This window comes from Salmo salar, chromosome ssa11 (genome assembly GCF_905237065.1).
Source record: "Salmo salar chromosome ssa11, Ssal_v3.1, whole genome shotgun sequence".
NCBI lineage: Eukaryota > Metazoa > Chordata > Actinopteri > Salmoniformes > Salmonidae > Salmo > Salmo salar.
The window spans coordinates 64,581,778-64,606,564 of record NC_059452.1 but is presented as its reverse complement, the minus strand read 5'-3'; the positions used below and the strand labels follow the sequence as shown (position 1 = coordinate 64,606,564).

Genomic DNA, 24,787 nt, shown 5'->3' with positions numbered 1-24,787 from the left:
CTTATCCTCTTGCTCTTTTGCACCTCACCTCAGTATCTCTACTTGCACATCCTTATCTGCAAATCTATCACTCCAGTATTAATGCTAAATTGTAATTATTTTGCCTCCATGGCATATTTATTGCCTTACCTCCCTACTCTTCTACATTTGCACACACTGTACATAGATTTTGCTATTGTGTTATTGACTGTACGTTTGTTTATGTGTAACTCTGTGTTGTTGATTTGTCGCACTGCTTTGCTTTATCTTGGCCAGGTCGCAGTTGTAAATGAGATTTATTAACCTGGTTAAATAAAGGTGAAATAAAAAATAAAATAAACAATTCTAGACGATTCTATGCTTCCAACTTTGTGGCAAGGCCCTTTCCTGTTTCAGCATGACAATGCCCCCGTGGACAAAGCAAGGTCCATACAGAAATGGTTTGTCGAGATCGGTGTGGAAGAACTTGACTGGCCTCCACAGAGCCCTGACCTCAACCCCATCAAACACCTTTGGGATGAATTGGAACGCCGACTGCAAATCAGGCCTAATCGTCCAACATCAGTGTCCGACCTCACTAATGCTCTTGTGGATGAATGGAAGCAAGTCCCCACAGCAATGTTACAGCCTCTAGTGGAAAGCCTTCCCAGAAGAGTGGAGGCTGTTATAGCAGCAAAGGGAGGACCAACTCCATTAATGGCCATGATTTTGGAATGAGATGTTTAACGAGGATGTGTCCATATACTTTTGGCCATATAGTGTAGATATGTACATATAACTAGGAATAAAGTGACAGATAGTAAACAGTAGCAGCAGCATATGTGATGAGTCAGAAAAGTTAGTTGCCAAAAAGTTCAATGCAGATAGTTCGGGTAGCTATTTGGTTAGCTATTTAAATAACTATTTAGCAGTCTTATGGCTTGGGGACAGAAGCTGTTCAAGGTCCTGTTGGTTCCAGACTTGGTTCATCAGTACCGCTTGCTATGCAGTAAAAGAGAGAACAGTCTCTGACTTGAAGAGAGGAGTGCCAGCCACTGCCAGGGAAACTAAACCAAAGCATGGATTGCTGTCATACCTTGTACATACACTGTTTACAGGGTTAGGAAACCAATGTGTAATTTGGTTGAACTATTTATATAAGAAATATATTCCATTTGTCACATCCTTACTTCCTCTGCACTCACACTGTGTCTGCTGACCCAGGTAAGATGGGAGGGAGACTTGCGTCTCAGAGTAGGAGGGCTGATCTGAGATCAGTTTAGCCTTTTAGATTATAATGAATGGACAGGGGAGGTACCAGATCCTAGATCAGCACTTACTCTGAGACGCTTGACTTACCTTGGACCTAATGTGACTTCAATCTGTCCTCCTCTTCACACTAACACACTTCTCTCTTCTCTTCCCTCGCTCCTTTCCCCTTTTCTGTTCTTTGCTTTCACTTGTTCTCTGTCTTTCTCTATTTTTCTCCCCCTCTCTGCGTCAGTTGGTAGACAGTCTACATCTCCGGCATCAATCACTACTGTGTCTGGAACTACCGCTGGGATAGTGGAGCAAGGTATCCTCTTTCTCTCCTCCCTCCATCACTCGCTTCTATACCTCCTCCTCCACATGTACACCTTCTCTTCTTCTTCTCTCCTCTCCCTCACACTCCTTTCCTCATCCTTCCCTTTTGCACTTCTTGTGTTCTTCCTCTCATCCACTACCTCTATTATCCCTCCCCCCTTCCCTCTCTTCATCCTCCCCTCCCCCACTAACGAATAAGGCAGCATGCATGGCATGTCCATTTCTCCTCTCTCTCTCCCTCCCACCCCCTCTCTCTCTAACATGCTTTACATCCTATCATGCTAAGGGTCATGTATAAAAATGCCCAGTTGCCCATTATTTTGGCTACCATAGTTAGAAGAAGAGATCTCAATTACTTTGAAAGAAGGGTGTCAAAGGAGCATAGGGGGGTTAAAGTCAGTCAGTTAGTATGTCAGTCACCAGATCTCAATCCAGTTGAACACGTATTTCTCATGGAAGAATGGTGTCACATCCCTACAATAAAGTTCCAGGCACTTGTGTGTATGTTTTGTACACTGAGTGTTCAAAACATTAGGAACACCTGCTCTTTCCATTACAATGACTGACCAGGTGAAAGCTATGATCCCTCATTGATGTCACCTGTTAAATCCACTTCAATCAGTGTAGATAAAGTGGAGGATACACCTTAAAGAAGGATTTCTGAGCCTTGAGACATGGATTGTGTATGTGTGCCATTCAGAGGGTGAATGGGTAAGGCAAGACAAAATATTTAAGTGCCTTTGAACAGGGTATGGTAGTAGGTGCCAGGCACACCGGTTTGAGTGTGTTAAGGACCACAACACTTTTTCCGCTCAACAGTTTCCTGTACGTATTAAGCAGAGACAAAATGCCAAGATGTCCTTTGGGTGGTGGACCATTCTTGATACATGCAGGAAACTGAGCATGAAAAACCCAGCAACGTTGCAGTTCTTGACATAACCCAGTACACCTGGCACCTACTACCATACCCTGTTTAAAGGCACTTACATATTTTGTCTTGCCCATTCACACTCTGAATGGCACACATACGCAATCCATGTTTTAAGGATAATTCTTTTAATTATTTAACCGGTCTCCTCCCCTTCATCTAAACTGATTGAAGTGGATTTAACAAGTGATATCAATAAGGGATCATAGCTTTCACCTGGATTCACCTGGTCAGTCCATGTCATGGACCCCTTCCTCTTTTCTACATTTTGTTACATTACAGCCTTATTCTAAAATTGATTAAATAAAAAATGTTCCTCATCAATCTACACATAATAGCTGATAGTGACAAAGCAAAAACTGGTTTTTAGAAATGTAAGTAAATGTATAAAAAATCCTAACCAAAATACCTTATTTACAGTTGAAGTCGGAAGTTTACATACACTTAGGTTGGAGTCATTAAAACTCGTTTTTCAACCACTCCACACATTTCTTGTTAACAAACTATAGTTTTGGCATGTCGGGTAGGACCTCTATTTTGTGCATGACACAAGTAAATGTTCCAACAATTCACTGTATCACAATTCCAGTGGGTCAGAAGTTTACATACACTAAGTTGACTGTGCCTTTAAACAGCTTGGAAAATTCCAGAAAATGATGTCATGGCTTTAGAAGCTGCTGATAGGCAAATTGACATAATTTGAGTAAATTGGAGGTGTAACTGTGGATGTATTTCAAGGCATACCTTCAAACTCAGTGCCTCTTTGCTTGACATCATGGGAAAATCAAAGGAAATCATGCACAAAGTAGATGTCCTAACTGACTTGCCAAAACTATAGTTTGTTAACAAGAAATTTGTGGAGTGCTTGAAAAAGGAGTTTTATTGACTCCAACCTAAGTGTTTGTAAACTTCCGACTTCAACTGTAAGTATTCAGACCCTTTGTTAGGAGACTTGAAATTGAGCTCAGGTGCATCCTGTTTCCATCCTTGAGCTGTTTCTACAACTTAATTGGAGTCCACCTGTGGTAAATTCAATTGATTGGACATGTTTTGGAAAGGCACACACCTGTCTATTTAAGGTCCCACAGTTGACAGTGCATGTCAGAGCAAAAACCAAGTCATGGAGTCGTCCAAAGAGCTCCAAGACAGGATTGTGTCGAGGCACAGATCTGCGGAAGGGTAACAAAAAATGTTTGCAGCATTGAAGGTCCTCAAGAACACAGTGGCCTCCATCATTCTTAAGTGGAATAAGTTTGGGCAATCTGGGTAGAAGGGCTTCGGTCATGGAGGTGACCAAGCACCCGATGGTCACTCTGACAGAGCTCCAGAGTTCCTCTGTGGAGATGGGAGAACCTTCCAGAAGGACAACCATCTCTGCAGCACTCCACCAATCAGGCCTTTATGGCAGAGTGGTCAGACAGAAGCCACTCCTCAGGAAAAGGCACATGACAGCTCGCTTGGAGTTTGCCAAAGGCACCTAAAGGACTCTCAGACCATGAGAAATAAGATTCTCTGGTCTGATGAAACCAAGGTTGAACTCTTTGGCCTGAATGCCAAGCGTCACATCTGGAAGAAACCTGGCACCATCCCTACGGTGAAGCATGGTGGTGGCAGCATCATACTGGGAGACTAGTCAGGATCAAGGCGAAGATTAATGGAGCAAAGTACAGAGAGACCCTTGATGAAAACCTGCTCCAGAGCGCTCAGGACCTCAGACTGGGGCGAAGGTTCACCTTCAACAGGACAATGACCCTAAGCACACAGCCAAGACAACGCCGGAGTGGCTTCTGAATAGAGGGTTCTTATAACTCTATTGTGTCTGTGTGAACTGAAAGTGGACTCTATTTAATACTAACAAAAGATTTACGATGTCTTCAGGTAATAAGCCTAACAAGATTGCATTCCATAGCATGAGTTAATGTTTCAGGTGGAGATGGCTCCAGTATGGAGTTGGGGGCCAGACCCTGGTCTCTACACAATGCGAACAGTCTTTACAGCAGATAGTGTTTGCTGTGAATTATTAGTATCTTTCATACGAATCTTAACCTTGTGACCCATTCCATACATCTGTTTGTCAAGAACATCCAGGAGGCTGGACTTTGCTATAAAATGCTATAGCTCAAATCCGCTCATTGGGCTCTCAACGGATCGTTGACAAGCTCCATTACTGCAGTAATGAAATAAGAACATTTACTTGTTTTGAAGAAATGTAAAGGTCTCTCCTTTTGATTACAATAATTCCATGACATTCATCCTGAGAGTTTAAGAGGATCTGCAGAGAAGAATGGGAGAAACTCCCCAAATACAGGTGTGCCAAGCTTGTAGCGTCATACCCAAGAAGACACGAGGCTGCCAAAGGTACTTCAACAAAGTACTGAGTGAAGGGTCTGAATTTCTAAAAACCTGTTTTTGCTTTGTCATTATGAGGTATTGTGTGCAGATTGATGAGGGGGAAAAATTATTTAATCTGTGTGTGTGTGAGAGAGAAAGTGTTAATTCATACAGAAATGCAAGCTCTTATGAGTATCTATGTGCGTGCGCATGTGTATGCGCATGTGTATGATAAATTTCTATTGTAATGCCGCTGGTGGGTGTAAGATCGCCACTATCGTCTAGGCTTAATGTGCTCAGCCTGTAATACACTTGTGTCCCCCGGTGACCGGTTTGTACATAAAACATTGTCAATTCAGGCTGTAAAGGCATCAGTTTCCACCTTAACTAGCTTTAATGGCGTGCCGCTGGGAAAAAAACGGGAAAAATATGCATACTCTCTTAATATAACACCATTTTCCACAACCATTTCCGGATTTTCAGATGACTTCCGGGTGTTGTGCACCGCGTTCAGCCAATCAGGTTGAAGCAGTCTGTTTACCCCTGGCTGACCGTGGGGCACAACATCAGGGAGTAGCATTAGCCACTCTATCAAGGTGGTGGAAAATTGGGTTATTAAGACAGTACGTCTATTTAACCAGTTTTTTTGGCCGGTGGTACACCATTAAAGCTAGTTAAAGAGGAAACCAATACCTTTGCAGCCTGATTAGAGGATGTTTTATGTACGAACCGGTTACCAGGAAACACGAGTGTCTTACCGGCTGAGCACATTAAGCCTAGACAATAGTTGAGCTCTAGCGGCTGCCTAGGCTAGTAAATAATGTCTGTATCATCATTTTCATGGCGCTTCATACTATATTATATTCCCGGAGAGGAATCCCCTAATCTTAATCTGAGTGAATCCCACCTGCCTTTGAGATTAACAAAGCCATTATTATACACCTGCTTCTCCATTCCATATTCCCCTGCCCTTTGACCCCTAATCCCCTGTGTGTGTGTGTGTGTGTGTGTGTGTGTGTTGTGGGAGTGTTTATGAATGTTTTAGTGTGTGTTAATTTGTAAGGGTTTACAGTAGTTTGTGTGTCTATACGAGCTTGAGTGTGTTGGCACTGTTTATAGTTTGGCGTTTGAGTGTGTTGGCTTTCGAGAGCTCCGTGTGTGTGTGTGTGTGTGTGTTAGAGGGTTTGTTGAGTTTGCAGACAGAGTGCAGTGTGTGTGTTAGCTAGCTAGGAGTAAGATAGGTATCGACACTCATGAGTGTGTATGTTTGAGGTGTGTTTTAGTAAAAGAGTGTGTATGATGAGTACTTTTCCCTCTGAGAGTGTGTTCTCAATCTCTTTCGCAGCCAAGAGTCTCCTCAACAAGAAGGCTGATATCAAGGTAAGACACAAAAACAAGTTTATCCTCCCCTCTCCTCTCTATCTGCCCCTCCTAGAATTGCAATTGACAGTGATGTGCCGTGTTTTGTGGGCCTCGCTCTTTGGGTGTGTGAGTGTGTTTATTCTCACTCTTTGTGTACACTGGGCATTTTGTCAGTGTCGCCTCTGTGTGTGTATGTGTAGCCTATTAGTCTGACTTTCCAGCATAGTCGGATGCGCTCTAGCTATGTAGTTAGAATGTAACATTCATGTAGACTGACTTGATCACACAGAGGTCAAACCAAACATACTGTATATATAACATAAGCTGTTCTTTTTTTTGTCAGCAACTTTTTATTTAGTTTCGTAATTTTTATTTTACAATCAAATAAATGCATAAAAAGATAACCCAGACCCATTCCCCACTCAGTCCCCATCCATCCACCCGCCTGCATCATCCCTCCCCACCTGGAAACCATGCTTTCCACCCCGTCTTCCTTTACTAGCACCATTTATTCTCGCTGTAGATAATTCTGATGTTATAACTTCTAATAGTAACTGTATGCACTGGTTAAATGGCAGAGAGTGATGTGGTTGCCATCTTAGAACTTAAAAACATTCACAGCAGTGCTGCATGTCAGCAGTAATCTTCTCTGATTGATTGAGAGATTCAAGGGGCTATCATCGTTAAGTAGCACAATAGGTGGAAACCATTGAATATTTAAAATCATGCACTTCAAAATTATTTTTTTTATTTTTCCACAGAAGCATTTACAGTGCCTTCAGAAAGTATACACACCCCTTGACTTTTTCCACATTTCGGCAGACTGAGTTTTAAATTAATTTAATTGAGAATGTGTGTCTCTGGACTGTCAAAGTGGAATTATGTTTTTTTTCTTAGTCTTCTTTTCTTTTACAAATTAATTAAAAATTAAAAGCTGAAAATTCTTGAGTCAATAAGTATTCAAACCCTTTTTTATGACAAGCCTAAATAAGTTCAGGTGTAAAAAAAAAAATGTCACAAGTCACATAATTAGTTGCATGGACTTACTCTGTGTGCAATAATAGTGTTTAACATGATTTTTGAATGACTACCTCATATCTGTACCCTCTACATTATCTGAAAGATCCCTCAGTCGAACAGTGATTTCAAACACAGATTCAACCACAAAGACCAGGGAGGTTTTCCATTGCCTCACAAAGGGCACCTATTGGTAAAAAAAAAAAATTCAAGCAGACATTGAATATCCCTTTGAGCATAGTGAAGTTATTAATTACACTTTGGATGGTGTATCAATACACCCAGTCACTACAAAGAGACAGGCGTCCTTCCTAACTCATTGCCGGAGAGGAAGAAAACTGCTCAGGGATTTCACCATGAGGCCCATGGAAGCCTGTACAGAATCCAAATATTCCAAAACATGCTTCCTGTTTGCAATAAGGCACTAAATTAAAACTGCAAAATATGTTGCAAAAACCAAAGCGGTATGTTTAGGGCAAACACAACACATTCAAGAATGGTGGTGGCTGCATCATGCTATGGGTATGCTTGTCGTCGGCAAGGACTAGGAATTTTTTTGGGATATAAATAAACGGAATAGAGCTAAGCACAGGCAAAATCCTAGAAGAAAACCTGGTTCTGCTTTCCAACAGACACTGGGAGACCAATTCACCTTTCAGCAGGACAATAACCTTAAACACAAGGCCAAATATATACTGGAGTTGCTTACCAATATGACATCAAATGTTCCTGAGTGGCCTAGTTACTGGTTTGACTTAAATCAGCTTGAAAATCTATGGCAAGACTTGAAAATTGCTGTCAAGCAATGGTCAACGGGATACCAAGGTCATATTTTTCCATATTCTGTTCCAGTTTAAGGCCAGGCAACACAGGCAAAAATTGTGATTTTGCTTCCATCTGTCAATTTTCAGATTTTGGAATATTTTGCAACTATAACTTCCATACTTTCATAAACTGTACAAATAAGTCGGCAGTAATGTATATAAATATTTTATTTGTATCATTTTATACCAACTCCGTCAACGACACCTACCATAAATGTCGTTCTTGATAGCATGTTTCATGTAGAACTTCAACCACTATTTTTAAAACTCTCCATGTTGAATCATGTCATTCAAAGGCTTGTTTTCCCGAAGCATATCGTAAGTTAGTCCATACATGGCTATATCCTTTGTAGACGTAGTGCTTCGTGCTGACAGATTAGTAATTTCCTGACATACGATTGGTTACTGGCATTTAAAGGCCCTTTCTGGCAACCTGATTGGTTAAAATGTCTCACGTGCCGCGCAGCACTTTGAAAATATCTCCCGCGAAGAATCAACGTAAAGAGAGACAAAATGAGAATCTTAAAAAATATACCTACAGTATGTGAATAAAAATAGGCGATCTCAGTTAGCCAATGCGAGAAAAGCAGTGAATGAAAGAAAAAATCTGCCTGATCCGCCGATCGAGGCAGGTAGAGGAGGAAAAGGAGGTAGCCCGCAGCAAAGCGTTGAGACGCAAATTAGTTGAGATAAAGATGACAACTAGCAGCAATCAACCAGACAGCAGCCAGCCAACAGTGGCTTTTATTCCACATGTCTCAAATTAACCAACTTGTACATGATTTGATTTGCCCTAAGTGTCTAAACACTGGACTGAAAATCACCATAGCCTTCACCACCCAGTGATTCTGTAATTCTGTCATGATAGAATGTGCAGACTGTGAAGGTGATCGAGATGCATTTAGGATAAGTATTTACACTTCCTCCAGGCTGTAGGAGTGCTCCAGGGGAGATGGTTCTTCTAGCCCACGAACTTGGACTTGGTTATGCAAATATTAAGAAAATAAGCAAAGTCCTAGGGATTCCTTCATTGAGTCTCAGCTCATATTTGTATTTGAATTTATTATGGATCTACTCTTCCTGGGGTCTAGCAAAATGAAGGCAGTTTATACATTTTAAAACGTTACAATACATTCACAGATTTCACAACACACTGCATGCCCTCAGGCCCCTACTCCACCACTACCACATATCTACAGTACTAAATCCATGTGTATGTATAGTGCGTATGTTATCGTGTGTGTACAGTTGAAGTCGGATGTTTACATACACCTTAGCCAAATACATTTAAACTAAGTTTTTTCAGTTCTGCCCTCAAATTTTCTATGGGATTGAGGTCAGGGCTTTGTGATGGCCACTCCAATACCTTGACTTTGTTGTCCTTAAGCCATTTTGCCACAACTTTGGAAGTATGCTTGGGGTCATTGTCCATTTGGAAGACCCATTTGCAACCAAGATTTAACTTCCTGACTGATGTCTTGAGATGTTACTTCAATATATCCACATACTTTTCTACCTCATGATGCCATCTATTTTGTGAAGTGCACCAGTCCCTCCTGCAGCAAACAAAGCACCCCCACAACATGATGCTGCACCCCCGTGCTTCACGGTTGGGATGGTGTTCTTCGGCTTGCAAGCCTCCCCCTTTTTCCTCCAAACATAACAATGGTCATTATGGCCAAACAGTTCTATTTTTGTTTCATCAGACCAGAGGACATTTCTCCAAAAAGTACGATCTTTGTCCCCATGTGCAGTTGCAAACCGTAGTCTGGCTTTTTATGGCGATTTTGGAGCAGTGGCTTCTTCTTCCTTTGCTGTTGTTCTGCGATTGATTTGCACTTTTCGCACCAAAGCATGTTAATCTCTAGGAGACAGAACACGTCTCCTTCCTGAGCGTTATGATGGCTCCGTGGTCCCATGGTGTTTATACTTGCGTACTATTGTTTGTACAGATGAACGTGGTACCTTCAGGCGTTTGAAAATTGCTCTCAAGGATGAACCAGACTTGTGGAGGTCTACAATTTTTTTTCTGAGGTCTTGGCTGATTTCTTTTGATTTTCCCATGATGTCAAGCAAAGAGGCACTGATTATGAAGGTAGGACTTCAAATACATCCACAGGTACACCTCCAATTGACTCAAATGAAGTCAATTAGCCTATCAGAAGCTTCTAAAGCCATGACATATTTTTATGGAATTTACAATCTGTTTAACTGCACAGTCAACTTAGTGTATGTAAACTTCGAACCCACTGGAATTGTCATACAGTGAATTATAAGTGAAATAATCTGTCTGTAAACAATTGCTGGAAAAATTACTTAGAGTAGAGGTCCTACCCGACTTGCCAAAACTATAGTTTGTTAACAAGAAATTTGTGGAGTGGTTGAAAATCGAGTTTTAATGACTCCAACCTAAGTGTATGTACACTTCCGACTTCAACTGTATGCATGCATGTATGTGTCTGTGCCAATGTTTGTGTTGCTTCACAGTCCCCGCTGTTCCATATGGTGTTTATCTGTTTTTTAAATCTAATTTTACTGCTTGTGTCAGTTACTTGATGTGGAATAGAGTTCCATGTAGTCATGGCTCTATGAAGTACTGTGTGTCTCCCATAGTCTGTTCTGGACTTGAGGACTGTGAAGAGACCTCTTGTGGCATGTCTTGTGGGGTATGCATGTGTGTCCGAGCTGTGTGCCAGTAGTTTAGACAGACAGCTCGGTGCATTCAACATGTCAATACCTCTCATAAATACCTCAATACCTCTCTCCACTTTCAGCCAGGAGAGATTGACATGCATATTATTAATATTAGCTCTCTGTGCACATCCAAGGGCCAGACGTGCTGCCCTGTTCTGAGCTAATTGCAATTTTCCAAAGTTATTTTTGTGGCACCTGACCACACGACTGATTCAAGGTGCGACAAAACTATGGCCTGTAAGACCTGCCTTCTTGATAGTGTTGTTAAGAAGGCAGAGAATCGCTTTATTATAGACAGACTTCTCCCCATCTTAGCTACTACTGCATCAATATGTTTTGACCATGACAGTTTACAATATAGTGTTACTCCAAGCAGTTTAGTCATCTCAACTTGCTCAATTTCCACATTGTTTATTACAATGTTTAGTTGAGGTTTAGGTTTTAGTGAGTGTTTTGTTCCAATTAGAATGCTTTTAGTTTTAGACATATTTAGAGCCAACTTATTCCTTGCCACCCACTCTGAAACTCAGTGCAGCTCTTTGTTGAGTGTTGCAGTCATTTAAGTTGCTGTAGTAGCTGACGTGTATAATGTTGAGTCATCTGCATGCATAGAAAATTGAAAAAAAGCAAGAGGCCTAAACAGCTACCCTGGGGAATTCCTGATTCTAACTGGATTATATTTGATAGGCTTCCATTAAAGAACACCCTCTGTGTTCTGTTAGACAAGTAACTCTTTATCCACATTATAGCAGGGGGTGTGAAGCCATAACACATATGTTTTTCCAGCAGCAGACTATGATCAATAATGTCAAAAGCTGCACTGAAGTCTAACAAGACAGACCCCACAATCATTTTATTATCAATTTCTCTCAGCCAGTCATTTGTGTAAGTCCTGTGCTTGTTGAGTGTCCTGAAATTCTGTTGTCAATTTGTTTACTGTAAAATAGCATTGTATCTGGTCAAACACAATTTTTCCCAGATGTTTACTAAGGGTTGGTAACAGGCTGATTGGTTGGCTATTTGAGCCAGTAAAGGTGGCTTTACTATTCTTGGGTAGGGGAGTGACTTTAGCTTCCCTCCAGGCCCGAGGGCACACGGTCTCTAGTAGGCTTAAATAGAAGTGGTAATATCGTCTGCTATTATCCTCAGACCCTGGTGGCTTGTCATTGTTGACAACAATAATTTTTCTCCTCTTCCACACTGACTTTACGGAATTCAAAAGTACAATTCTTGTCTTTCATAATTTGGTCTGATATACTTGGATGTGTAGTGTCAGCATTTGTTGCTGGCATGTCATCCCTAAGTTTGCTTATCTTGCCAATGAAAAAATCATTAAAGTAGTTTGCAATATCAGTGGGCTTTGTGATGAATGAGCCATCTGATTCAATAAATGAAGGAGCCGAGTTGGCTTTTTCCCCAAAAATGTAATTTAAGGTGCCCCAAAGCTTTTTACTATCATTCTTTATATAATGTATCTTTGTTTCATAGTGTAGTTTCTTTTTCTTTAGTTTAGTCACATGATTTCTTAATTTGCAGTACGTTAGCCAATCAGTTGGGCTGCCAGACTTAATTGCCTTACCTTTTGCCTCATCCCTCTCAACCATGCAATTTTTCAATTCCTCATCAATCCAAAGGGGTTTAACAGTTTTTAGTCATTTTCTTAATGGGTTCGTGCTTATTAGTAACTGGAATAAGTAGTTTCATAAATGTGTCATGTGTAGCATCTGGTTGCTCCTCATTACACACTACAGACCAGAAAATATTATTTACATCATCAAAATATAAATCACTACAAACCTTATTGTATGACCTCTTATACACTATATTAGGCCCAGCCTTTGGACCTTTGGTTTTCCTAGATATGGCTATTATATTGTGATCACTACATCCTATGGATTTGGATACTGTTTTAAAGCAAATGTATGCAGCATTAGTAAAGATGTGATCAATACATGTTGATGATTTAATTAATGTGCTGTTTGTAACGACCCTGGTAGGTTGACTGACAACCTGATCCAGGTTGCAGGCACTGGTTACAGTTTGGAGTTTTTTCCTGAGTGGGTAGCTTGATGATAACCAGTCAATATTTAAATCACCCAGAAAATATACTTCTCTGTTGATATCACATACATTATCAAGCATTTCACACATATTACCCAGATACTGACTGTTACCACTTGGTGGTCTATAGCAACTTCCCACAAGAATGGGCTTTAGGTGAGGCAGATGAACCTGTAGCCACATTACTTCAATAGTATTTAACATTAGATCATCTCTAAGCTTTACAGGAATGTGGTTCTGAATATAGACCGCAACACCGCCTCCGTTGGCATTTCTGTCTTTTCGGTAGATGTTATAACCATGTATTGCTACCACTGTATCATCAAAGGTATTATCTAAGTGAGTATCAGAGATAGTCAGAATATGAATGTCATCTGTTACAAGCAAGTTATTGACTTCATGGACCTTGTTTCTTAGGCTACATATGTTAATATGGGCTATTTTTTAGCACTTTTCTGGGTTGCATGATTGTTTTAATGCTTTACTGGGAAGCTTATCAGAGGTAGACTTACTCATGTTATTTACATTGGAGCTGATAGTGCAGGGTGAGCTGCATAAAGTGGTCTTCCTACTATTGCGCAACGCCTCAGTGCTAACAGTGTAACTCTGGTTTATAGGCTCATGATTACTGCTTACAATAGCTGTAGGATAAACAGATGTATTCGGTGCAATTAGGGGTACATCAATTATATTACTTACATTGTGTTTGCCAATGCCCCTAAGATCATGTACATTTGATGCAGCATAATGACGACTCATTGTCACAATGGTAGGGATTAACTGAGCTGGTCTTGAATCATTTACCAGTCATTGTTTCAACGCAGCCTTGAAATGTGTGGACAGAGTCCAGGAGCCAAGATGATTTGGATGGACTCCGTCATTCCTGTAGAGTATCTTCTGTTTCCAGAAGGTGTCAAAGTTATCAATAAAAGTGAGTCCAGCAGAGCTACAGTAGTCTTTTAGCCAGATGTGTAATGGCAGCAGTCTGCTGAATCTTTCACACCCGTGGCCCAACGATGGTACTGGATCTGAAATTATTGGCTGTTTTTTGGAGTCTTTTAATGCTAAAATCAGTTCTTTAAAATCCATTTTCAAATGTTCCAAGCTAGCCCTCCTGATGTCATTTGACCCCACATGGACTACGACAGTGTCAGCTCCCGGCATCTGCGGTAGAACAGTCGGAAGCAGCCTTGTTATGTCCTGTACTCCTGGGTAGCACAGGGTTTTTGCCTTGGGGACCGAGATGTTTCTCACCATTGAGCTGCCTATGATGATGATAGCTGGTGATGTTGAATGGGCCGGTCTCTCAGGCAGCCTCACAGTCTGGTGACGCTGGGAGCTCCGAGGATCCAAACCCGAGGTAGAAGCCACCAGAGAGGGAGACAGGGCTGAGGACGAAGACACAGGTACCTCCGGATCCGATCTTGATTGGGAAGCCACCACGGACGAAGGTGTCGGAACCTCTGGATCCAGGGTGGCAAAGCTGTTTCTGATCTGTGTCAGTTCCGTGCTCAACATCTCCTTGGAGACCCCCGTTGCCAGAGGACGCCTTCTTCGACTTCCACGGCGAGTGACATACCTCCATGGCTGGTTGGGTCGAGATCAGCTCCGTTCTCCAGGGAAAGGGGAGACCCCTTCGGGGATGGAACCCTGGCTAGCACCGGCCAGTCGGCTGTGGAGAGCCGACACGGCGGCAAAACTTCCACCGGACCAGAGCGGCGTCCGGCTACTGGGGTGGAAGAAAAATAAAAAGTAGGTGGGCGTGGCTTCCCCAGTAGCTTATGTAGGTTTGCTACTTGCTTGCTAAGAGTAGCCACTTCGCTCCTGTAGTCCTGCAAGCAAGCAGTTGCTACATTGAAAGTGTCCCAGACCTGCTGGAACCCTGACCTATTCACCGGACGTGCTACCTGTCCCAGACCTGCTGTTTTCAACTCTCTAGAGACAGCAGGAGCGGTAGAGATACTCTCAAAGATCGGCTATGAAAAAGCCAACTGACACTTACTCTTGTGTTACTGACTTGTTGCACCCTCGACAACTACTATGATTATTATTATTTGACAATGCTGGTCATTTATGAACATTTGAACATCTAGGCCATGTGCTATTATAATCTCCACCCGGCACAGCCAGAAGAGGACTGGCCACCCCTCATAGCCTGGTTCCGCTCTAGGTTTCTTCCTAGGTTTTGGCCTTTCTAGGGAGTTTTTCCTAGCCACCGTGCTTCTACACCTGCATTGCTTGCTGTTTGGGGTTTTAGGCTAGGTTTCTGTACAGCACTTTGTGATATCAGCTGATGTAAGAAGGGCTATATAAATAAATTTGATTTGATTGAAAGTCAGCGTGGTCCATATTGTTCCGGAACAAGGTGACAGGAGAGTGACAGGTAAATAAAAAGGGAGAGTAGCCCATTATTTTCAGGTGACTTTCTGTGTATAAATAATATTTAATTCCTTGCTCCAGAAAATATATTAAAAGTTAACAAAACAGAGTGATAGGAAACATAACTATACAATGAGACTGTCACATAGGCCTACAGTGTCATAGGGCTGTAGCCTAATGTGATTAGTGAGAAATTAGCTTTACATAAAGTAAATGCATGCTGATATGCTAATATTTACATAGGGCAACATGCTGATATTTAGTCCTGCAGTTATGTCTATAATGTCAGCTTTTTCCCCCCACTTTAGTTGCAGAGATTCAGAGAAGGGCTACAGTCAATGGAGAGTGATGCAAAGATAATTAGAAGAGCATACGCAGATATAGACCCAGACATAGCAGAGTTGCTGAAGGAGGATGAGGATGACATCATAGACATTTTTGTATCCTTCGATGGCACTTGGCACATGAGAGGATTCACTTCCAACTACGGGATAGGTGTGTGCATTGGTGCTGGTATCAGCGAGCCATAGAAAATGGAGGCCATAAATGTTTTTAATAAAGAGTGGTACCTGTATATCATAGGATGTCAAATGATAACGTCCTCAAAATAATGTAGCACGGAGGAACCCAGAATGCAAGTGAATGTCTGAACTGTGTAATATGGTCGCGATGCCCCAAAACTGTCTTCGTGGGCAAAAGCCGCATTGCCGGCGCAGCCAGTATGGCAGCAGCCACGTTCAATGAGGGAGCCACTGCTATAACAAATGTGATGAACAAATTGTGGCTTGACAGCACTTTGGTGACATTGGAGCAATCAGAGAGGAGTTGTGAGAGCTGATGCTGCTTCAATGGAGTGTGCCAAGCGTAGGCGCAGGTCCCATGACACAGTCAAGAAAGTAAAGCGTTATGCTAATGTATTTGTAAAAGGTATATTTGATGTTTATTTGTCAGTTTAGAACTGATATATGAATAAGAGTTTAATGTGACATAAATTGTCATATTTATGGAAAGTGCATTTTTAATTGCATTAGCCTATCTTTATCGCCATTTTATCAAAATGACATGTTCCTGGTGCGCCAATTCATTTTTCTCAGTCTTCAAAGGACATACATTCCCATTATTCCACACACAGGTTCTTAGATCTTATAGTCAGAATTTTACAGAGGCTTTTTATCTGTAAATATATGCAAAATATGCATCCATCATACATGTGAATAGGGTTTTTTAAATAATTATATGAAATGACAATATTTTAATAAAATGATCTGTAGAAGTCTGATCATTGAGTTTCATATCACAATAAAACAAAAACAAAAACTTTCTGCCTGGAAGCAACGTGTTGAAAAACAGATTCTTGTAAAATGCAAATTAGTGAATATTTAAGGTCAGTTTGCCTTATTTGCATATCATTTTAAAATGAATACAACTTATATAATACAAAAATATATTGTATTTATGTATACTTTCAACTGGTAAAGTTTCAGTCTGATGAGAGTAAAGGAAAAAAAATCCCTATTAGCCTGTGGTGCCTCGCCTTGAGCATGGTTCAGATTCAATTAGATCTGTGGACCATACCTTTTTAATGGCGTGCTCAGAATATGAGCTTTCCAAAAGTGTGTATATATTATAGAAATCAGTCCTTTCTCGGACCCAGTTTATTTATTTATAAATCCAATAATTGGGTGGTTCGGTAGTTGGGTTTCATAAGGGAGTCCATAGGCCAGCATAGCTGACTTAAATTGTAAATAGAAAAAAGGATTTGGCTCGTAATGTGTATGTATCTTTCAAATCTTGGAATGTTCTCAAACCATTACTGTCCATGATATCCGCAAGGGTACGGATTCCACATTTGGACCATTGGGGGGATGCAAAAGGCCGCCCTCAAGATCGCAAGGCATTATTGTGAAATATTGGAGTATGGGCATGCCATTTTGATTCCCAGTTAAGTTGTTTTTCAATTTTACGCCATATAGAAATTGTGTGAACATAAGCTGTTCCATAGAATAGAGTTTTAGATGGGTGAAAAATTACAATCTGTCACGTCCTGACCAGCAGAGGGCGTAATTGTGTTAGTTTTGGTCAGGATGTGGCAGGGGGTTTGTGTGTTAAATGTTGTGTGGGTGATTGGACTCCCAATTGAAGGCAGGTGTGTTGAGTTGCCTTTGATTGGGAGTCCTATATAGTAGTGTGTGTTTTTCTTTGGGGTTGTGGGTAGTTGTTTTTGCACTGCATGTTGTGTGCCTGCAAAACTGTTCCTGTCTTCGTGAGTATCGTTTATTGTTTTTGCCTGTGGATGCTTTACTTAAGTTTATTAAAAAAAACTATGAGTATCCACATTCCCGCTGCGCCTTGGTCCATTTTTGAAGACAGCTGTTACACAATCAATGGAGTCTCATCAGCCTTAAGGACAGATTCTGCTGGCATTGATACACTAACACAGCATAGGTTGTACACACAGATTACACACACTAAACAGTATCCCAGCCACATATTTCACCTTTGACCTGAGGACAGAGCTGTCAGGTGTATAACCCATCCTCAACCTCTAATCTCCAACTTTCTCCCTCCATCTTTCCCTCTTTCTCTACCCCTTCTCTCTATCCCTCTCTCTGTCCCCCTCTCTCTCTCTCTCTCTCTGGGTGGCAGGGTGCTAATCTCAGATTATTTCTCTCTCATGATTAATCTGTCGTCATGTAATCTTTCTCTGTACAACCATCTGCACTCCCTTCTTCCCTCTCTCTTACTCTCTGTTCCTCTCTCACCGACATCACAGCAGCACTCTGCAAACTACACTAGAGCTACAGAGCCTAGTGATAGTATATACACCCCTTGCACAGTTGTCACATTTTGCTGCCTTAAAATGTAATTCAAAAAGTGTAACATTCAATGTTCTACACAACCTGCTCCACATTTTCAAAGAGAAAGAAAAAGTATAGAAATGTTTCTAAATTTAAGGTCCAGTGCAGTCAAAAAAACGTGATGTCACCAGGCAATCCAAAAACTTCATCCCACTCCATCCCCAACAAGCTGAAATTTCAGGCAGTCTTTTCAAACAGCTCTTACAATAAATAGGGCATTTTCAGAATTTTCACATTTTCATAGTATTATTCCAAACTCATAGATGCTGGAGTGTTGGTCAGGATCAAAATAAATATTAAAGGAGCAAAGCCCAGGTCTTTTGAATACCTAATCCTGGGATAGAGTTGTATTTTCCAGCGGGCCCATAATCACATTTTTATGCAAAAGACTCACTAGAATGGCTTTCCAAGAGTGTTCCTGAGGGGTCCAGTGTCAGTGCTGGCTTCAATCTCCTTGAAAATCAGAGACAAGGTTTGAATATTGCTGTCCATCAATGACTCCCAACCCAATTGAGCTTGAGCAATTTTGACAAAAACAATGGATATACTGTATGCTGCCCTAAGAGTTGGTAGAATCTTATTCAAAATGATTTACAGCTGTAATTGCTGCCAAAGGTACTTCCACCAAGTGTTAACTCTGGGGTGTGAAGACATATGCAATCAAGACATCTTAGGTTGGTTTTTTTTTGTGAAAATGTTCTATAGTTTTCCTTCATTTTAAAAATGTGGAGCTGCTGGTGTAGATCAATAGGAAAAAAATGCAAATGTAATAAATTGTTAGATTTCATTTTAAGGCAGAAAAATGTGACAACTGTGCAAGGGGTGTGTAGACTTTCACTAGGCACTGTATTTGGGTTCAGAACACAAACACACACACACACACTACTGTATCTCCCTATGAGCAACGGGCAGTTGTGATCTATCTGTGCATCCAGTGGTTACATACTGTAACTAACAGGAATGGACCAGGACCACTTACTCTACCACTTTCCCTCTCTTTGTCTGAATCACCCATTCATCTATCCTCTCCACCCCTCTTTCTCTCTCTCCATCAACCCCCGCCACCACCACTCTCCACCACCTCAAGGATGAAATGGGTTCTCCTACGCTGGGTTGGGTGTGTTTGAGTGTGCGTGTGTGTGTGTGTGTGTGTGTGTTCTGTCGGATGAGAATGCTACTCTTGCTGTGTGTCTGAACTTTGGGAACCAGGAAGACAGATATAGAGCTACAATATCATCCGCTGCACTACTGGCGTTGCTTAGCAATCATCTCAATACACACACACACACACACACACACACACGTTTTTTTTCTTATATTTTTGCTATGGGGCAGTATTCTACATCCACTAGCTATATATCCATTCCATTTATATCCACCATATAGGAGTATAATCGGTATTTGGTCTCTTACATTTCAATGATTATGTGTTTTGATTATTTTATTGTTTCTATATTGTTCTAGGATCATTTGTGTAACTGTAAATCATTTCTTTTTACATACAATCCGCATTCTTCATACCCCTTATGGTGTTCATGTCCGTCTCACTCTCTCCTCCATCTCATCACTTCATCCAGAGATGGAAATCCAGCCCCAAAATTCACATCTTGGTGAGGATATCATTGTATTCCTCTTCTCCTCTCTTCCTCCCTTTTCTTCTCTCTTTCTCTCCACCCCTTTTCCTCTCCCTCCTCCCCTGTTTCTTTCCTCTTCTTCTCTCGCCACCTCCTTTCTTTCTCCCTTCTCTCTCTCATCCTCTTTTCCTCCTCTCTTCCCTCCTCATCTCCTCTCTTCTTCCTCTCCTCTTCTGTCTGCCTTCTCTATCACATTTTCAATTGTCTCTTACTCATCCTCTCTTCATGAGTCACTTGTCAGTGATTGCTCATTCAGACAGTCCACCTGAGAGTGTGTGAGAGAGACAGACCGATATGCTATGTTGCATTGTTACGGTTGTGACATGACAAAGTATTATGCGACTTGGTATGAGGGGCTAGCCATTCTCCCAAACACAATCAGTTATTGTGTGTGTGTGTTTCCTCTCTCTTTTCTAGTCTCTAAAGTGTCTGTGTTCTGGTTTATGTTGTTGGTCTTGGTCAAATATACCACGTTCCAGGTTCCACTAAAACTTCTGATATGCTTTCATATGATTGATGGAATTGGAGTGCTTCTCGCTACATCTCACACATGCTCGTTGGGTAGGTGGTACAGCGGAAGGGGAGTGGTGGGTATGGGTAGGGTCGCAGATGAAGAGACCTAATCCAATTCAGCTCTAAACCATTTGATCTGTTGAGCTTCCAGTTGATCAGACATGTGTTATATGAGCTGTAGGTTGTCTATCTATCTCGGCTCAATCACTTCTAATCCCGCCCACACACACTAACCAGACCCTCTGACAGGTTGGCTGCACACCCACTGATTCACAGTATTGATCCTGCCCAGTATATCAGTCCAGTGCAATTGAATGAGTCCGTTTCCTGCTAGATATAGACCACAGCCATATTAGCCTCAGCAGGGTTGTAATATGCCAATAAAGGAAGCGGTCCAATTCCCTATTCCTTTCATCTATCTCTCCATCTACACTTCTCTCTATATCTGTCAATTGTCAGTCAAGTGGGGGGGGGGGGTCTTGACGAGAATAAAAAAAACAAACTGTTGTAGTATGTTCTGTACTGTTCAACCAATCCAGTAAATGTGGAGGAGGAGTTAAGATGGAATGTCGCCTTGTTAATGTCCAAAAACAGAAGTCACGTCACGGGCTCTCTCTTCCATTTCCCCTGAAAACCGGAACATCTGGTTGTTTGCGACCCTGCTGAGGCTAATATGGCTGTGGTCTATATCTAGCAGGAAACGGACTCATTCAATCGCAATGGACTGATATACTGGGCAGGATCAATACTGTGAGTCAGTGGGTGTGCAGCCAACCTATCAGAGGGTGGTCCGGGGGTGGCAGCTAGACCACTAGACCAGCCTCCGGCACATATGCCTTATATCTAACCTCACCCACATCATTACACCCACACCTCTCACTTTCCCTGTCTGTTGTGCCATAATTTAACCCATTTTTCTTTTGGTCCACTGCTGCAGCCTAACAGCACGAGAAACAGCACAGTCACCAGCCCCAAAGGAACCCCCTCTGCTGCACTGGTACACTCCTCCTTTATATATCACTCCATCTCCCTCTGTCTCTATTCAACTTTATTCTCTATTTGTCTCTGTCAGTCTCAATTTCCTCTGTGTTTTTGTTGGTCTGTATCGGTTTTTCTCACTGTCTGTCTGTGTCTGTTTATCTTTCTCTCTCCATATCGATCTGTCTTTGTCTCCATCTTTGTCTCTGCATCTGTCTCTCTTTCTGTCTTTGTCTTTGCCTGTCTTAACCCCTCATCGCCTACCTGTCAGTATTGGTTCTGTGTGCATGTGATTATTTGCATGTGTGTTTTTGTGTGTGTGACTATGTGTACATGTCATGCTCAGTCAGGTTGTAATAGCTTTCAGGTGCCATCATCGAGTAGCTACCATGACTAACTGGTTGAAGTGCAGTCACCAGTCATTGCCCTGTGACATTTGGTCTATTTGTGGGTGATGGTGTTGTGTGTCACTCAGGTGAAGATATGGGTGCTGGTTAGCTTTGGGTTTTGATGTGGGTTCATTTTAGGTTCTTGCCAGTGTGAGAGTGCATGGCTATGTGAGACTAGTTTTGGGATTTAGTTTTCTTAGAGGAATTCTTCATAATACAAGTTCCTTCCATTAAGCCTTTGATAACCCTTTCACATGGGAAAATCTCTCTTTCTCTTCCATACATTTAACCAGTCTTCTTCTCTCACTCTCTCCCTCCATATCTCTTTCTCTCTCTTTTCTCCGCTCCTACCGCTCTGCTCTCGAGCATCCCTATTTCATTTCTTATGTGTCATATCTTTCTCTCTGTTTGTTTCCCCCTCCCTCTCTATCTCTCTATAGGAGCCTCAGACCACTGTTATCCATGTGGATAGGAACAAGGTACATCCTTCTTCCATCCCGCCATCTTTTTCTCTACGCCTCTCATCTTTGTCTTCTCTTGCTTTGTCCTTGGCAAGCTGGTGTGTTAGCGTATTATAGCGCATGCATGCGCACGTGTGTGTGAGTGAGTGTGTCCGTGCGTGTCTATCATGACTCCTGGTTGGAGAGTGTTGTGTGGGTTGTAGGTCTGGTCTTTGTGTTTTTTTTAGGTCTGGTGATCCTGCATTCCGCAGTCAGACAGACCTGGGAACAGCTGCTTTGTATAATCACATTGACACAAAACTACCCACACTACATTATGTGGAGATATATTGTCCACTATCGCCACCTTGTGGAAGTAAATCATTTTACATTTACATTTTAGTCATTTAGCAGACGCTCTTATCCAGAGCGACTTACAGTAGTGAATGCATACATTTCATACAACTCATACATTTTTTTTTTCTGTGCTGGCCCCCCGTGGGAATCGAACCCACAACCCTGGTGTTGCAAACACCATGCTCTACCAACTGAGCTACAGGGAAGGCTAAATGGAACTGGGCTCTGTGTGCCATGTCTTGCAAAATCTGGTGGTTTAGACTGGTATAGATCACTGCATGTATGGACAGCACGCTGGATGTGTGTCATATATAAGGTGGACAGCAGGCGAATGTTCTGTGTGTGTGTGTGTGTGTGTGTGTGTGTGTGTGTGTGTGTGTGTGTGTGTGTGTGTGTGTGTGTGTTGATATGTGTCATTGACATGTCTCTGTGTCTACAGGACTCATCCGACAGCAACACCACTATTGAGGATGAGGATGTGAAACGTGAGTCTGACACACACACAGAAAAGAGGGAGAGTTAAAAGGGAGGAGAGGGGAAGGAGAGAGGAAGGAATGGAGAAAGAGAGAGGAAGGAAGGGCATTTTAGGATGTCCAGCAGCTAAGTATACAGTAAGCTCTCCTGCTGGGCTGCTGAAAGAGAGAAAGAGCAAGGGATAGGGGGAGGGATAAAGGGATAGCGGGAGATGGACCTTCCCTGGTAAGTCTTATCTATGTACAGGAATAGCATGATGAGCTCAACATGCCACACAGGCAATGAGAGAGGGTAGAGGGAAGGAGAAAGGGACAGAGCGAAAGAGGAGTAGGAGAGGAGTGAGGGAAAAGAAAGACAGAAGGAGGGATACGAGGAAAGGGAGAGAAAGAGAAGAATAAAAGAGAAGAGAAAGTGACAGAAAAGAGAGGAAGAGAGTAAAAGAAAGAAAGGAGTTCTCCATTGAAGATGAAAGACTTTTCCAGGGAAGGTTCTAGTGACTGTAGCCCAGTGGACTATATCTGGTCAAGTCTTTCTATTGGAGAGGTCTTCATTCTGCATGGCCCTGCATATACCTCTATGGAAACCTGAGTGGCAGGACTGTACATTATGGGTGAGTGTGTATACCATGCTAGGAAAGGGTGTGTGAGTGTACTTATGCGAGGCTCAGAGGATGAAAGAGGGCAATGAGAGAGCAATAAAAAGAGAGAGAGATGAATGAGAGGATTTGCCAACATGAATAGCAAGCAGTCTGGTGAGTAACTCTGCTATGACAACAACCCTCACTCTGTAGTTGAGTTACACAATGCAGTGTGTGTTTGTGAGTGTGTGACTATGTTTTGTATGTGTGAATGTACAGTATGTGTGTGAGCTTCTGCTGTGTGTTCGAGAGTGTAACAATGTGTTTTTCAACCGTTGTACTGTCCCGTACCTGTGGCCACTATGTTATTGGTTCCCTCTGCAGTGCGAAAACAGGAGATCATCAAGATCACTGAGCAGCTGATTGAAGCTGTCAACAATGGAGACTTTGAGGCCTACGCGTGAGTACACTACAACTCGCAGCCTGAACCTTACCATAACACTACACATCTGAGCCTGCACCTGGCCCCAACACTGCAACTCCCAGACTGCACCTCACCCTAATAATGTCTGCTATATTATTGTGCGTAATAAGGTAATTTTCCCAGAGATCTTAGCATTTTAGCTAAGGCAAAATGATGCCCTATTACTCCTAGCCTGCACCTCACTATAACAATACAACTCCCATTCTGCACCTCACCATCACCCTACAACTAGAGGTTCTAAACTGAAATTGCTTGGCTGCCATTGTAGCCTGAGCTGTTGCTTTGAGCTGATTTGTTGTGAGCGGATGTGTTGTATTGTGTTGTGTGTTTTCAACAGGAAGATCTGTGACCCATGCCTGACGTCATTTGAGCCAGAGGCCCTGGGGAACCTAGTGGAGGGCATGGACTTTCACCGGTTCTACTTCGACAACCGTAAGACAAGTATTACACAACCACTACACAACCATTACACAACCATAATAAGACAACAAGTGTAGACAACCGTAAGACAACCATTACACAACCACAAACAACAGGTACTACAAACAAACCTTTCTCGCCCCCCCACCACACAACAACTACACAACTATTATACAACCTTAAACATATCTATTTCTCCCTCTAGTTCTCTCTAAGAACAGTAAGCCCATCCACACCACCATCCTCAACCCTCACGTCCACCTGATTGGTGAAGACGCCGCCTGCATTGCCTACATCCGGCTCACGCAATTTGTCGATGGCACGGGCCGCCCACGCTCCAGCCAATCAGAGGAGACGAGGGTGTGGCATCGCCGGGAGAGCAAGTGGCAGAACGTTCACTTCCACTGCTCTGGAGCACCGGCCGCACCGCTGCAGCAGTAAACTGGTACACATAAACACACACACGCACAAAACCATGTACACACTCATTCTCTTACTCTCTTACTCACTCACTGTATACGTGTG

At 42.2% G+C, this 24,787-nt stretch overlaps 1 protein-coding gene across 9 annotated transcripts in view; it reads left to right on the top strand.

Annotated features, from left to right (window-relative positions):
* LOC106562908 (calcium/calmodulin-dependent protein kinase type II subunit beta) overlaps nucleotides 1-24,787 on the top strand; it is a 66,234-nt gene that overhangs the window by 38,925 nt on the left and 2,522 nt on the right. For 2 of the 9 annotated variants that reach the window (XM_014127994.2, XM_014127992.2), the window contains exons 13-20: nucleotides 1,463-1,534; nucleotides 6,147-6,181; nucleotides 21,081-21,140; nucleotides 21,951-21,989; nucleotides 22,747-22,792; nucleotides 23,743-23,818; nucleotides 24,180-24,274; nucleotides 24,468-24,707. In XM_014127994.2, the coding sequence (XP_013983469.1) occupies nucleotides 1,463-1,534; nucleotides 6,147-6,181; nucleotides 21,081-21,140; nucleotides 21,951-21,989; nucleotides 22,747-22,792; nucleotides 23,743-23,818; nucleotides 24,180-24,274; nucleotides 24,468-24,703 (659 nt within the window). In that variant the 3' untranslated portion in view covers nucleotides 24,704-24,707. Of the gene's footprint in view, nucleotides 1-1,462; nucleotides 1,535-6,146; nucleotides 6,182-19,573; nucleotides 19,607-21,080; nucleotides 21,141-21,950; nucleotides 21,990-22,746; nucleotides 22,793-23,742; nucleotides 23,819-24,179; nucleotides 24,275-24,467; nucleotides 24,708-24,787 lie in introns of all 9 variants that reach the window. The other 7 variants (XM_014127996.2, XM_014127995.2, XM_045689842.1 and 4 more) reach the window with 5 other exon arrangements.